Source organism: Olea europaea, chromosome 14 (assembly GCF_002742605.1).
Source record: "Olea europaea var. sylvestris chromosome 14, O_europaea_v1, whole genome shotgun sequence".
NCBI classification, from domain to species: Eukaryota; Viridiplantae; Streptophyta; class Magnoliopsida; order Lamiales; family Oleaceae; genus Olea; species Olea europaea.
Window position 1 is genome coordinate 15,367,093 of NC_036250.1, and position 14,436 is coordinate 15,381,528.

At 36.7% G+C, this 14,436-nt stretch overlaps 1 protein-coding gene across 1 annotated transcript; it reads right to left on the reverse strand.

Annotated features, from left to right (window-relative positions):
• Nucleotides 1-276: 276 nt before the first annotated feature.
• LOC111409290 (protein FAR1-RELATED SEQUENCE 7-like) lies at nt 277-3,945 on the reverse strand. The gene is made up of 2 exons (XM_023039313.1): nt 3,756-3,945; nt 277-3,085 (listed from the first exon to the last, which is right to left on the reverse strand). Exon 2 carries the CDS (start codon nt 3,079-3,081, stop codon nt 493-495), a length of 2,589 nt encoding a protein of 862 aa, XP_022895081.1. The 5' UTR covers nt 3,082-3,085; nt 3,756-3,945; the 3' UTR covers nt 277-492.
• Between the last annotated feature and the right edge of the window lie 10,491 nt (nt 3,946-14,436).

The following is a 14,436-nucleotide window of genomic DNA, read 5'->3' on the forward strand; positions in this document are numbered from 1 at the left end:
AATTCTAGATGAACAAAACCCAATTGGAGTATCAGGGACGGAGCTAGGATAAAAGAGTCGTGAGGAAAAATTGAAATCTATTAGGAATTTTTTGAAAATTGTCCAAAATCTTGAAAAATCTTACATTAAGGTCTTGGAATTAAAATTTAGCGTGGAGGTAGCTGACTTCATTGCACTCACGGTAAATCCGCCCATGGAAGTATGATTTAGCTTTGTGTCAGGTCTTTCATAGAATTTTGGCACGAAAAGTCCATCCTTCTTCGAGACTATAAGAAATGCAACAGACAATCGAAAATTACTATACAGTATATTTTGTTTTTCCAAAATGCACATGAAAATCTAGTTAGTTTTAGAGGGATATCTTATTTGTAGAAATCAAGAGACTGCTCCTTAGCTAAAAACGACACATGAAGCATTGGAATTAAGCAGGTACGTTGTACAATTCAACTGTCATGCTACACTACAAGTCTACACTGACTCCAGTACATCTCTTCAAGCCCTTGCCTCCCGGGTCCAACGCTTCAAGATGTATCCACTAGGTACTATCTTTATATTACAGTAATCTAGCACTTTCAGCGCATGGCTACATAAAATTCCAACAAATTGAAACTTCATACAACTGCAGGCAACTGAATCGTCTTCTGAGCAATATATAACTGTATACTGTCGAAGCTGGCCATAAGTACTGACTTGATATTCAGAAGACGATGCAGTATCAGCACATTGGTTAATGACAAGATTTAAACAATTTTCATATTCTTGCTGAAACAATTCAAAAATGTTCGGTGTGTATACGTCCCTTGCCTGCTTCAGCATTACCACATCCCCCAGTAGTCTTGGCATGTGTTGACTCATATCGTAATTTGCTTCTAATTCCCTGAAACGCCAGTCGTTCACCATCCTCCCAAAGTGCTTGAAAAATTGAAGAACGTGTGATTCAGGCTTAAGGTATTTTTCCAAGGTAGTAATGGAATCTTCAGAGAGTCGAGAAGTTTCTATGTCAGCCGAGAATATATGCTTACCATATGGTAAAGCCCATTTCTCTCTTTCCTCAAATTTCTCATGCAACCACTTGTTTTCCCAAAGACCATACGCGTCCAACATAACCTTCCAGGAATTAACAAAATCTTCTTCCTCGTCCTGATTAAAAATACAACTGCACAAGTCGTTAACAAAAGAATCTGACCTGACTGTTACTTCCCTCAAATGCTCAAGAGCATTCTGGTATGAATGCCATACGCAGTACCGGCGGTTTGTTTCTGGAAGTTCAGATATGATTGCTTCAGAAATAGCAGCATCTTCATCAGAGAGTATTGTCTTTGGCTTTTTTCCCGTCATCGCTTTAGCGAAAGTTCGAAATAGCCACTTAAAAGATTCAGTAGTGTCATCATAGAGAAATGCAGCACCAAAGACCAGAATTTGTTTATGATTATTCAACCCCAAAAAAAGTGCTAAAGGCCGCCATTCTTTGTTTAGATAGTACGTTGTATCAAAGCAAACCACATCGCCAAAATCACTATAGTCTGTCATCATCTTCTCATCAGCCCAAAAAAAGTTGGTCAGTTGCTCTTCAGCATCGAGTTGTACAGCACAAAAAAATGTTGGATCCTTTAATTGCTTATTCTGAAAGTACTGATGAATACGTTCTGCTTCATCCAGCTTTATTCTTCTTGAACGTTTTGACGGGAGCCTAGTTTCAAGATCTATGGGATCATAACTGAAATTGCCTTGTGCTCCTCCTCCTCTTGATAACAACTCGGCAAGCGATGTTGGCTGTAAGTTAGAGCCCTCCAATGCACTGGATTCAACATCTTGATTTGTAGCAAACCTCTTCTGAGATCGCAACATGCGAACTTTACATGAAGGTACCAGCTCGTGATTGTGATGTTCTTCAAACTGAGTGACACGATACTTGCCATCAGCTTGACGAGAAACAACTAATTGTGCCATGCAACCAACTCTAGTTTCCTTTCGAGGTCGCTTCACCTTCAAACCCCTTTTGTCTTTCTGCCGAAAACCTTCTCTAAAACAAGTATATCTCCTAGATGCCACAGCACCATCTACTTTGCTCCTGTTGACATAATCCTTACGAACACTAAAACCTAGTCGCCCTGCATATGCATTGTAGAACTCGTAAGCATGATCTTCTGAGTCAAAACCCATACCCAACTTCGGTACCCCATTTGATGCAGAGTTACCAGCAGATTCTGCCTCAATGGCCTCGACGAAAGATATTCTCTTTTGGGATGGTAACAGATGAGCTGTGACTGATGTTGCAAACTCGTGATTGTGTTTCGTTTCGAAATGAATGACACGATATTTTCCATTAGGTTGACGTGTAATGGTCATATGTGCCAGACAACCAGTTCTTGTATCCTTTCGGGGTTTATTTGATTTCAAATCACGCTTAGCAGATCCATAGCCTTGCCTATAACATGTATACCTTCTTGATACCACCAACCCCGTAATATTACTTCTATTTACAAAGTCTTTCCGGATGCTGAATCCTTCCATGAGAGCATATCTATTATAACATTTGTAGGCATGGTCTTCTGATTCAAACTCCAAGCCAAGTTTTGGCACGAGATACACACAAGCTTCATCTTTTATACCTTGAACAGATTCTGAGGAGGTCGTGGATAAAGCCTCGGGAGTCTGAAACGCGTGCTTATCTTGAACATCGATTCTCGGCTGGTTCACAGAGCAGATATCAGGACTCTGATCTTTATGCCTGCTATCAACATCATCTTTTAATCCATTGTTGTCAATAGAGGAACCATTCAGGCTAGTGAACTCGTGTTCATCATCAGTATCAACTCCATTCTTGTCCATTGAAGCATTTAGGCAGCTATATGTACTCTCACTGTCTACGTCCATGGCATCACCACCAGCGGAGGAAACTTCTTGGCTCGGAGACATTTCTCCATTGTTGACAGTCAATTCAGTCTCAGGAGGAAAGGAAAGTTTATGAGTCTCACCTGTCTGTTTTACATTAGTATCTAATGCATAGGACCCAACACCTTTCTCTTCAATGCACTCTTCAGAAGGGTACCTCACTTCAGCATCCTCACCAGTTTCCATGTAACTTCATTCCAAGGAAAAAGATGGATAGGATTAAAGATTAAATCATTATAATGCACAGCATACAAATTACAGGAATAAACAGACATATAATTCCCCGAGCACTAACATGACAGCTAATATATTCTTGGCTTCTTAATTTGCAAACATCATTTCTTGTAATGAAGTAATCTCTAGCTAGAATTCAATACATATTCTAGTTTATTTCACCATTTTTCCGTAAAACAGATAACCACCCTTGGAAGCATTGCTCGTTTCAGAAGTAGTAGGCGCCATTTCATCAAAATACCGGCATCTACGAACCATTAATTACTCCAGTGAACCTGACCCCAAAAATGGAAAATTCTATTTGCCCAGATTCATATCACGCACACGCTAAAATCACTATTAAACTCAAATAAGTCAGCAAATTTCAAAACCCTAAAAAAAAAAAAATCGATAAGTAAACATCAGGGCATTAAGAAGCAAGTGAAAGTTCACAACCCAAATGTACGAAGGTTCACACAAAAATCACGTATAAGATACAGAAAAACTGCACTCAATGTTTTAAAACAAAAAATTCTATGCTTTTTCCTCAACTGAAATTCCCGGAAAAAAATTAAACTTATATTCTCTATTTCCTTAAATAGGGATACAACCTTCAAAATTTACATACAGAGAGAGGACGAAAGAACCTGAACCAAGGTTATCTGAACGACGTCGGATCTTTGCCGTCGGTGGAGTTCAGATTTATGCTTTTCTTCGGCAGTTTGCCGGCAAGCGGCTTCTCTACTGTCGCATTCGATCAAATCTTATCCAGTGAATTTTGATTTGATACGAGACTTTAATGTAGGGCTGTGGGTGCTGGCTGCTGGGCGTTGGGTTTTTTTTTTTTTTTTTTTTTTTTTTTTTTTTTTTTAAATCTATTGATATGTCTTCAAATTGAAATGAGACGATTCTGTTCGAGTTCTCTGTAGACAAAAAAAAAAAAAAAAATTTTTTTTTTGGATTGAGTTAAATCATTAACTAAATTAAATTAAAATCTACTAAAGTCCATAAACCCAAAAACCATATCACTTTTTAAATAAATAAATAAATAAACAAATAAAAAAAATCGTAATTACTTAACTATTCATTTTTAATTAAATATACTTAATTGATTATCAAATTTGGCACAAATTCTCTTCTATAAATAGGACCAATGGCCCATACGACAGGCAAGGAGAAAAAAGCAAGCAAGAAGAAAGATAATAGAGAACGCAATTACGAAGTGCTGAAAAAATTTCAAAGCCAGAAGAAGAAAAGAAATCCTCTCAAATCTAAATTCGGTAAACCTCAAGCACAAAATTTCTCCTATAAATAGGACCAATGGTCCATACGACAGGCAAGGAGAAAAAAGCAAGCAAGAAGAAAGATAACGGAGAACGCAATCACGAAGTGCTGAAAAAATTTCAAAGTCGAAAGAAGAAAAGAAATCATCTCAAATCTAAATTCGGTAAACCTCAAGAAGATTAAAATTTTTTCGAATAAAACAGGTTTACACCAAGTCTAAAAAGATCAAAATCTTTTTCAAATCAAATCAAATTCAAATTCAAGTCTGAGCCTTAAAATTCAATTTCCAAACAAGTCAAGAATCAACAAATCAAAATTTTCAACAAATTCTCGAAAACCAGTATTCAAGCCACGTGACCCCTTGTCTTCAAACGTTTAGATCATTAATCAGAGGATTTTTGCAATTTTGCAATTACAAAAAGATCAACACAATCTGTAACGATTTTTGTGCTTTAATATACGAAACTCATCGTACAAATTTCTTGGCACGCCAGGTGAGACATTCTTGTCCCCTCATCTTTTGATCTCAAAATCTTCAAATTTCAACCACTACATCAGTAATGACAGACGAAAACGCGAAACAAATTATGACTCATCTTGAAAAAACACTTGCCAAACTTTTCCATGCGACTAGAGCCCAAACAAAAACTAAGAAAACTCAACTGGTCCCACTACTAAAGAAATTCTCCAACAAAGGCAAAATGAAAATTGCATTGAAAAAGCCAAACTCTCATTCGATAGAAGAGACCATGAGTTCGGCGAAAAATTCTCATTTGAGCTCCATCTCCAAGCGAAAAATTCTCATTTGAGCTCCATCTCCAATGATAAATCCTTGTCTGGATCTCCTCATACCACTTTTCAGTAAATGTGGGAAGATAATACTTCATCTAAAGAATTACTTGAGCCAGTAATGGTCAAAGAAGCGTTATCGGGCTCAGATGACCGAATTCAACAAATGACTTTAGCTATTAAAATATCAACAAAGTCACTAGAAGACAAAGATGCACAGATTGTTGCACTCATGCACAGGCTAGAGGTGCAAAATCCACCTGTTAAAGAAGATCAAGAAAATTCAAGATCTTCCAAAGTCAAAGAGTTAGAAGTTCAAGAGCGCTAATAGAAGCAAGATATACATGATCGGACAGTTGTTCAAAACGTGGGCTGTTTGTTCGTCCAAAAACTTCAACATATGATTGCGCATACCATTCGTGCCCAGTATGGTGGTTCATTGCAATCTTTATTGATGTATGCCAAGCCCTATAGTTGTCGAATCGACGAAATGAAGATGCCACTCGGTTAACAACCTCCAAAATTTCAAGGTTTTGATGGAAAGGGCAACCCAAAGCAACATGTAGCTCATTTATCGAGATGTGTAACAATGCGGGCAATTACAATAACACCATGGTGAAGCAATTCTTAGCTCCCTCTAAGGTGCCATGTTTGAATGGTACAAGACTTACCAACTGGGTCAATCGATAGCTGGGATCAACTCGAGCAAGAATTCCTAACATGCTTCTACAGCACCCGATGAACTGTCAGCCTTCTAGAACTTGCTCGAACGAAGCAGAGTAAAGAAGAGCCTGTTGTAGAGTACATCGAATGCTGGAGGAACCTCGTTCGTAATTGCTAAGAATGAATAAGCGAAACATCTTCCATCGACATGTGTGTGTAAGGCGTGCATTGGATTACTCTAAAATCTCCAAGCAAATATGTCTCACTCATTCAAAGAATTGACGACACGTGCTCATAACCTAGAGCTCCAAATTGCAAGGCATTAGAGTTACATACCAAGTGATCCACGTGATAAAAAGGATCTTACGAAATAAATAAAGAAGGACGTCAAGGCAGGTAAATCCAAAGAAGCTATGATTATTTCTATTGTTCCTGCAAAGATAGCCTTCCAGAGGCCGAGCTCAAACCCAAAATCGAAGCCAGAGTTCGACCTAGCAAGGATAAGTCCAAAGCAAAATTCATGTTACTTTGAAAGAACTCGAAAGAAAGGAGTACCCATTTTCAGATTCTAAAGTTTCTGGAATTCTGGATCAGCTCCTTGAACAGAAGATAATTGAACTTCCAGTGCCAAAAAGACCCGAAGAAGCTGGTAAGGTCGATCATCCTAAATACTATAAATTTCACAAAATCATTAGCCACCCAGTGGAAAAATGTTTCGTCTTGAAAGATCTTATTGTTCGCCTGGTTAAAGAAAATAAGATCAAATTTGAAACATGAGAGAACCTAACAACCGTCTGGTAGATGGTTTCGTTTGGATCATTTGATCCAATTCCCATTTTAGGGAAGAAACAAACATTTTCTAATGTACACAATGCCTGTAAATCCTGGGTTGAGAAGTTTGGACCTCAACTTTTAGAAGGAGCTATCCCAGAGGAATTTAAAGTAGAAGGATAAATCACTATCAGTTATGTCTATCCAGGGATGGATGGACCAAGCGCACCCAATCGTCCAACCTTTTATGAAATTATGACAGGTGATTTGGATGTTTGGAATTCTGATTTAGAGTCCGAAGATGAGATTGGTGATGGCTGGTCCACTTTCATAAGCAAGAAATAGAAATATCGAATGTAATGTCAAACAAAACAAGTAAAATATTACCTTCTTCACCTCTTGTAGGAATAGAGTTGGAGGAATTGGGTATAAAAATTCAACCCATTAAAGAGAAAACATTAGAAGAAGATCAGGGGGCATGAACCCTTGTGAAAAAAAGTCGTCGAAAGGCTCCACAACTTCCAAGTTCTAGTGTTTATGATAAGAAATCAGGACTAAGAAAGAAGGCCTAAAGCCAAGTCAAGAGTATCTACTAAATCAACGGGGGTAGAAGCAGCTTCATGCGTTCTTCCTAGACTTCCAACCCTGGATGATTATTTTCCCAATGGTTTCTTTGATAAGGAATATCTTACCTCCAATGTTATCAATGTGGAGGAGAGAAATGAAACTAAAAATGTATCAAGGCAGACTTTTAAACATAAGAAAACTATTTCATGAAACAATAATATTCCTGTCAATAGGAGTTTAGTAGAGCCTACTAGTCTTCCTTTTGATGATCAAATGACTTTGATCGCAGCATTGATCGATTTGAAAGAATATGAAGGCAAAGTCTTAGAACATATTGAATCCACAACTCAACAAGATTGTATGGCCTCCATAATATTTGACGATAAAGATTTACAGCCAAGTTGTTGTATGTCAGCGGTTATGTTCAAGAATGTAGGATAAATCGGATAATGATCGATTATGAATCTGCTGTGAACATTATGTCAGTTAACACAATGAAGAAAATTGGAATTAATGTGAGTGATCTATCCAGGAGCAAAATCATTATTCAAGGACTTAACCAGAAGAGTCAGCGAGCCATTGACATGATTCGTCTGAAGCTACAAATATGAGAGTTGATTTCCTCCGCTCTCTTCCATATCATTGATGCTAAAACATCTTACAAGTTACTCATTAGAAGTGTTTGACTACATGAAATAGGAGTAGTACCTTCAACTTAGCACCAATGCTTCAAATATAACTGAGATGGAAAAGTTCAATGTGTGGTAGCTGAGTCTAAACCATTCCTTGAAAAAGAATCACATTTCGATGATGCCAAATTTTACATGGAAGATGAAGAGTGTAATTCTACAGGGTTGACCATGTTTGGATTCAAAATCAAAGAAGATGTAGATGATCAGATGTGTCTAGTGTTGCTAAATCTCATTAACTTATCAAAGACAAGTCAAACTTTACATCCGAAGACTTCTCTAAAGGCAAAAAATCTCAAATAGAATCAACTGATGTTGAGATATTGAGAAAAGAGTTAACGCTTTCAATACTTAGTATTCTAAAATTGATTTTGTCCCATCAACTTATGACGGTCTCGGAAGAATGTAAATCTGTATCGAAAGTTTCAACATCCATTCCAAACATATCAAAGCTATGTATTTTCAGCTCGTCCAAATGAGAAGTGTTGAGTACTGAAGGAGCTTCTGAATCAAAACAGACTTTCAAAGGATGTTATAATCCTCAAGTTAAAAAGTTGTTTGAAAATGCCGGGTTTGAAAAAGAAAAGCCCCAAAAATTAGGTGATCTTAATGCTGTCATTTCAAGTGAGCGTGTCATTTCTAATTCTGACGGAGCCCTGGTGTCTCAACCCATGTTTGGTTTAGGATATGATCCCAATCCATCGAAAAAGATTAAGGTCAAGAAGGTTTCCTCAAACCCTATCATGATTTAAATTTATGAAGTTGTAGAGGAGAAGTCAGAACAACCAAGACCTTTATTCGATCGAAATGAAAATGAGAATGCCAGAGTTTTGATGTTTAAAAGGTTAAAAAGAGAACCCTCCCCATTGGTCGACATAAGAGGTAAAGCCTATGTCTTCCAAAGGTTAAGTGAAGATCATTCTTCTTCTACCCAAATTGATAGAAATGCACAAGCTTTCCAAATTTTATCCCAAAGACAATATGCATTTTCTCAACTTGGAAATAAAACTGTTGATCCAAGTCCGAAACCTCAACAATCAAGAAGAAGATGAAGACATCAAAAATGTCGTCCATCCTAAAGGATAATGAAGATAAGGAAGAAGTCTGTCAATCACATAGCTTTCAAAGAAGCTCCTAACTCAGAACCTGAGTCTGAAAATTCTGTTACAACAAATGAACCTGAACCAGCCTCACCTATATTTGAAGAAAGGGGCAATCTACTGTGAATGACTTGAAACAATTGAACTTGGGGACCGAAAAAGACCCGAGACCAGTATTGGTAAAAGCCTTCTTCAATAAAATAAAAAAGGAATCCGAGCACATTCATCTGCTTCAGGAATATAAAGACATATTTGCATGGTATTACAAGAAAATGTTAGGGTTAGATATTAAGGTTGTAGTGCATCATCTTACAGTAAGGCATGAGTTCGACCAATTAAGCAACCTCAAAGAAGATTCCGTCTAGAACTAATTCCTCAAATAAAAGCGAAAGTCAACAAACTTATTGAAGCTGGATTCATATGCGAAGTGAAATACCTAACATGGATCACGAACATTGTTCTTGTCAAAAAGAAGATTGGGCAATTACAAATCTGCATTGACTTTTGAGATCTGAATCAAGGATGTTCGAAAGATTTTCAACTTTCAATAACATAGTTGATGGTGGTTGCAACTTCGGGTATGAAGTCTTATCTTTTATAGACGAATTTTCTGGATACAACCAAATACGAATGAATCCAAAAGACAAGGAGCTTACATCATTCCGCACCCCTAAAGGCATATATTGTTATAAGGTTATGCGTTTTGGATTAAAAAATGTGGGGGCAATCTACCAGCATGCAATGCAAAAGATTTTCAATGACATACTGCATAAAAACGTGGAATGCTATGTAGATGATCTTTTTCTTAAAACAAAGAGACGTGATGATCATTTACAAGATTTACGAGATATTTTCAAAAGACTTTGAAGACATCAACTAAAGATGAATTCGTTGAAATGTACATTTGGCGTCATCTCTGAAAAATTTCTCGATTTTGTTGTTCCACACTGGGACACTGAATAGATTAATCAAAAATTGACGTCATAATCAACATGCTAGAGCCAAGAAGTGTGCATGAGTTGAAAAGTCTTCAAAGAAAACTTGCATACATTTGAACATTTATCTCTAACCTTGTCGAACTCTTTCATCCATTCAACAAATTGGTGAAGATATGTGTACCATTTGAGTGGGACGATGATTGTCCAAATGCTTTTCAAAGCATTAAACAATATTTGTCTCGTCCACCGGTACTCACAGCTCCAATTCCAGGGAAGCTGTTGACTCTTTATATCGCAACACAAGAATATTTTCTAGGAGCACTTTTTAACCAAATCAATGATAAAGAAAAAGAGAGTGCGCTTTATTATTTAAGCCGGACACTGATAGGCGCTGAAATGAAGTATTCACCTATTGAAAATATATGTCTTACATTAATTTTCACGGCTAAAAAATTGAGACATTATATGCTATCACACACAATCAATCTTGTTTTAAAGATTGATCAATTGAGGTACATAATGTTCAAGCCAATTCTTTCTAGAAGTATTGGAAATGCGCACTGCTGTTGTCTGAGTTCGATATCAAATTCATTCCATAAAAGCCATTAAAGGACAAACTTTGTCGGATTTCCTTGCTGACCATCCAATTCCAGCGAAACAGGAACTTCAGGAAGACCTTCCCAATGAAGAAATTTTATTTACTGAAGTCATACCATCATGTACGCTATAATTCGATGTGGTAGCCTAAAGTTATGGTGCCGGAGCAGGAGTAGTCTTTATCGCTCCTCATGATCTTGTTATACCTTACTCTTTTGCTTAACAGAGAAATGTTCAAATAACGTAGTAGAATATTAGGCCCTTATCCTTGGTTTTGAGATGGAGTTAGATATGGATATCCACCAGTTGGAAGTCTTTGGAGATTCTAAATTGATAATCATCCAGCTTTTAGTAGAGTATAAAGTCCGTAATTCATATTTGAAGCCATATCATGAATATACGTCAATGCTTATGAGACTATTTGATTTGGTAAAAATCAAATTCATCCTGAGAAGTGAAAATAGGAAAGATTATGCCTTAGCTAATTTGGCCGCTGTTTTAGCTAGGTCGGATGAAGATTTCTCCTACTTTATATCAATTGCTTAAAGATGGGTGCTTCCATCGTTTCTGCCTGGTAATTTGGAAGAAAACAATAGTGTCGAAGTAGGTGAAGATGATAAAAGACAAGACTGGAGACAATCAATAATTGATTTTCTTCAATATCAAAAGCTACCAGATAATCAACGGTAAAAAACCAAAATCAAGAGGCATACCTTCGGCTTTGTCTTTTATAAGGGAATACTTTATCGACGATCATTTGATGGAGTTTTCCTTCGATGCTTAAGTAATGATGAAGCAACATAGGTCGTGAAAGAAGCCCACTCTGAAATTTGTGATGTCCATCAATCTGGACTCGAACTCTATTTTTGAATAAAGAGGATGGGGTATTACTGGTCAACTATGGTACAAGACTCCATGAATTATGTTAAAAAATGCGAAGCTTGCCAAGTTCATGTAAATTTTAAATATCAACCTCCGGAACTATTACATCGGACAGTAGCTTCATGGCCATTCGATGCATAGAGTCTTGATGTAATTGGACCTATAATTCCAAAGTCTTCAGCCGGGCATGCATATATCCTCTCCGAGACCGACTACTTTTCTAAGTAGGCTGAAACCATGCCATTGAAGGAAGTAAAGAAAGAAAATGTCATAGATTTATTCGTATCCAAATCATTTATTGATATGGTATCCCGTGGCATATCATAACTGATAATGACAAACCATTCTGCAATAGCCACATAACAATTTATGTGCAAAGTTTGGATTCAAACAATACAACTCGTCCATATACAATGCGATAGCTAACAGATTGATAGAGGCGTTTAACAAAATATTGTGTAGTATGCTAAAGAAGGTTTTTTCCAAATCAAAAAGAGACTGGCATGAAAAAATAGACGAAGTCTTATAGGCTTATCGAATTACTTATCGGACTCCGATACAAACCACTCCTTATGCCTTAATATATGGGGTGAGAATTGTACTTCCTCTGGAGTGTCGAATTCCGTCACTTCAAATTGTCATCCAATAAGGTTTGACAACTAAAGAAAATGCTTGTCTTCAATTGGAATAGTTAGAAACTTTGGATGAGAAGAGGTTAGAAGTGTAAATGCACTTGGATTTCTATCAAGCTTGAATGACGAAGTCCTTTAACAAAAATGTAACCAAGATTAATTCAAGTTGGAGTAGGGATGGCAATTTGAACCGTCAAAACCAAAAATCACGGTTAATCGAACCGAACAAGGCGAAAAAAATCGGACCGATGGTGCAATGGGGCGGATATGATATTTGATTTTAATGACCCGATTTGGGGTAGTGTGGGTATGGTATTTATGCCATCATCTCGAACCGAATCGATTATCCGTTAAATTTACTTTTTCCATCTAAATAGTAATCCAATGCAAAACATCATTAAAAAAATATCTAATTTTGCAAACTCCACAGAGGCCTTTTTTCTTCTTTTTGAGTCACGCATGATAGTTATCAACTCACTCGCTCTTGAAGCGAACTCAATCAACAATTTCAATTTCAAAAAGCCTATTTTCTTACTGTAAATTTGATCATTTGATTAGTTGTAGGCATCCGGATTGCCTTGAAATTAAGTATAGTCTTTGCCTTTCTTGATTTTGTCATCAGTAACATAGACATCACCTTTGGTACCATAAATCATTGCCTTCTTACAAACATACCCTCTATCGACGATTTGTACAATTTTGATCTGTTAAGTAATCAACAACGTAAATTGTTTGAAGTGCTCCAATATAATTCACCGACTATTAGTTGATAACTATCATGTGTTAATTTTTTTCATAAATATATTTTTTTTAAATTTGAACACTGGACCTATGAAAAATAATTTATTTTTATGGTTATTAACCGCCATGAATCGAGACGAACTGAACCGAAACCGACTTACGTGATTATGGTGCGGTTATGGTATGTCAAAAAAATTGGTGGTTCAGTGATGGTTTTGACTGAACCCACCCCGAACTGAACAGTTGCCAGCTCTAAGTTGGAGATCTGGTACTTTTCGTGCGGAGGCCGACCATAATCACAAGAAAAACAGGTGGCAAATTCTAGTCTAAATAAGATGGTCTATTTCTTGTTACTCATGCATTCACTAATGGAACATACAAGATCGTCGACTAAGATGGACTGCAAATTAGGCCTATAAATGAAAATTTTTTATAGTGTTTTTACACCTAAAGTTCTTTATTTTTTTAAAATTTTTATTGTAAAAAAAATTGTGTTCTTTTAATGAACTACGTTCGACTTGATATCATTTGGGTACGTAGACAGCTTGGATAAATTATAAATTCATATTTAGTCACGATGAATAAATTCATTTAATTTGTTCACCATGTTCTTCAGTAAAAAAAACGAAAAAGAAAAGTTTATCCAAAAAAATAGCAAGTCAAAATTCATACGATATGGTCTTAAAAAAGGATTAGAAATTCTTGACTTTATCAAGATTACTCGCCATTGATCACTTGTAGGAAACTATCTTCAAGGGTCTTCCTTTTCTGGTCAATGAATGCTATGCTAGTGATATCTCTATTTTGTGATTCCTCCAATGCCACCGTCGTAGTGCCAACCATACTCTTTTATTCTTGATGGGCTTGAAGTTCATCACGGAGTCTGTCTAACTCAAAGGTTAGCTAACTAATTTTACCTTCCAGTGAAGAACAAGCGGAATCCTCTACTTCCAGCCGAATGTTCAAAAGTTTCAACTGCTTAGCCTTTTCTTCAACGATTGGACAATTCAAGTGTTGCTTTTTTTTAGATAAGTAAGAGTCAACTTCTTTCAGAAGCAAATCCATACATTTTATCAAAGGCATTGGGTCTGCGTGGAATGAACCGGTAATCACGCTTTGAAGAATTAAATTATTTTCATCCTACCAAGGTCGGATGTTGGAGAATCCATGCTTCAAAATGTCCTTAAAACACTTTTGAAGGTAATTAGTCATGGCTTCCTGCAGAGCAGCCTTCAAATAAGGAGATTTTGGGTAATTCTGAGCGAAGGACCAAACATGAAAGAGCAAATTTGTGCAGCCTGATGATTGTTTGTATTTGAAGGCGAGATGCTGACTAAAGCCAACGAAGATGGAATGATAGGGACTTCTTGATTGATCTCTAAATTGTTAGTTTTTACAGTCCCTGAATTTACTTCATCTTCATTAATAAAATTGTCCATGATAAGCACCAAAGTACCTCTATTGATGGTGCTCGAATATTTGCAAAGAGGGTTGTGAGAATCATGAATATCATCTATTTCTTGAAGTGCATTTATTCTCCAGTCATTCTTGTCAGTTTGATGTTGCAAAAAATTTGAATTCATGGATAAATTTAGTCCTTCAGGGACGCTCGAAAACCTACAAAATGAAGTACCATCTCAAAAAAAAAAAAAAAAAAAAAAAAAACAAAAACAAG

Bases quoted from the DNA above. Each gene is read 5' to 3' on its own strand.
- LOC111409290 (XM_023039313.1), bottom strand. From the start codon at position 3,081: ATGGAAACTGGTGAGGATGCTGAAGTGAGGTACCCTTCTGAAGAGTGC.